Source organism: Cherax quadricarinatus, unplaced genomic scaffold (genome assembly GCF_038502225.1).
Source record: "Cherax quadricarinatus isolate ZL_2023a unplaced genomic scaffold, ASM3850222v1 Contig491, whole genome shotgun sequence".
In the NCBI taxonomy this organism is placed as follows: Eukaryota; Metazoa; Arthropoda; class Malacostraca; order Decapoda; family Parastacidae; genus Cherax; species Cherax quadricarinatus.
The window spans coordinates 117,501-118,685 of record NW_027195517.1 but is presented as its reverse complement, the minus strand read 5'-3'; the positions used below and the strand labels follow the sequence as shown (position 1 = coordinate 118,685).

Genomic DNA, 1,185 nt, shown 5'->3' with positions numbered 1-1,185 from the left:
CCCCTGGGTGACATCAGTGCGTGAATTTAAACCCCTGGGTGACATCAGTGCGTGGATTTGAACCCCTGGGTGACATCAGTGCGTGAATTTAAACCCCTGGGTGACATCAGTGCGTGGATTTGAACCCCTGGGTGACATCAGTGCATGAATTTGAACCCCTGGGTGACATCAGTGCGTGGATTTGAACCTCTGAGTGACATCAGTGCAGGAATTTGAACTCCTGGGTGACATCATAAAGTGTATTCGAACCTCTAGGTGACGTCAGTACCTGAACCCTAACCTGGAGGTTCAACTCATCTCTGACTGAACACTAAAATGAGTGAAACTGAACCCAGGGGCGGATTTCAACCCAATTTGAACCCCAACATGGGTGAACCTTGAACCCCCAGAGGCCGGATTTACCCAGATTTATGAGAGGATTTTAGCGAAAAAGAGGATTTTTTTGGAGGGGGGACTGTAAAATCCGCCCATGGTGACAGCTGGCAGTAATTCAGGTAAGAATAGGCCTGAAATAGGCCTATTTTGGGTTGGTTTTTGGGTTGGGGTGGGCTGGGGTGGGCTGGGGTGGGCTGGGGTGGGCTGGGGTGGGCTGGGGGTTCAGTTCTGACTGGACCGGTCCAGAAAGGGTTGAACCTCCTAACTGTACAGGGTTCAGTTGACTTATCTGTCTGTCTGTCTGTCTGTCTGTCTGTCTGTCTGTCTGTCTGTCTGTCTGTCTGTCTGTCTGTCTGTCTGTCTCTCTCTCTCTCTCTCTCTCTCTCTCTCTCTCTCTCTCTCTCTAACTGTGAGAACTTTCTCACTGCTAGGAGGCAGTGACTGGTACTTTGGTAACGGTGACTAACACCCAGGTACCTAATTATTGCTAGGTGAACAGTGACAGCAGGTGTAAGGTAACTAACACCCAGGTACATACTTACTGCTAGGTGAACAGTGACAGCAGGTGTAAGGTAACTAACACCCAGGTACCTACTTACTGCTAGATGAACAGTGACAGCAGGTGTAAGGTAACTAACACCCAGGTACCTACTTACTGCTAGGTGAACAGTGACAGCAGATGTAAGGTAACTAACACCCAGGTACCTACTTACTGCTAGGTGAACAGGGACAGCAGGTGTAAGGTAACTAACACCCAGGTACCTACTTACTGCTAGGTGAACAGTGACAGCAGATGTAAGGTAACTAACA

General features: G+C 49.0%; 1 protein-coding gene across 1 annotated transcript in view; it reads left to right on the top strand.

Annotated features, from left to right (window-relative positions):
• The first annotated feature begins 291 nt into the window (after positions 1-291).
• LOC128701043 (myosin-IIIb-like) overlaps positions 292-1,185 on the top strand; it is a 106,454-nt gene continuing 105,560 nt past the window's right edge. The window contains exon 1 of the mRNA XM_070080470.1: positions 292-494. Within this exon, the coding sequence (XP_069936571.1) occupies positions 470-494 (25 nt within the window). The 5' untranslated portion in view covers positions 292-469. The remainder of the gene's footprint in view (positions 495-1,185) is intronic.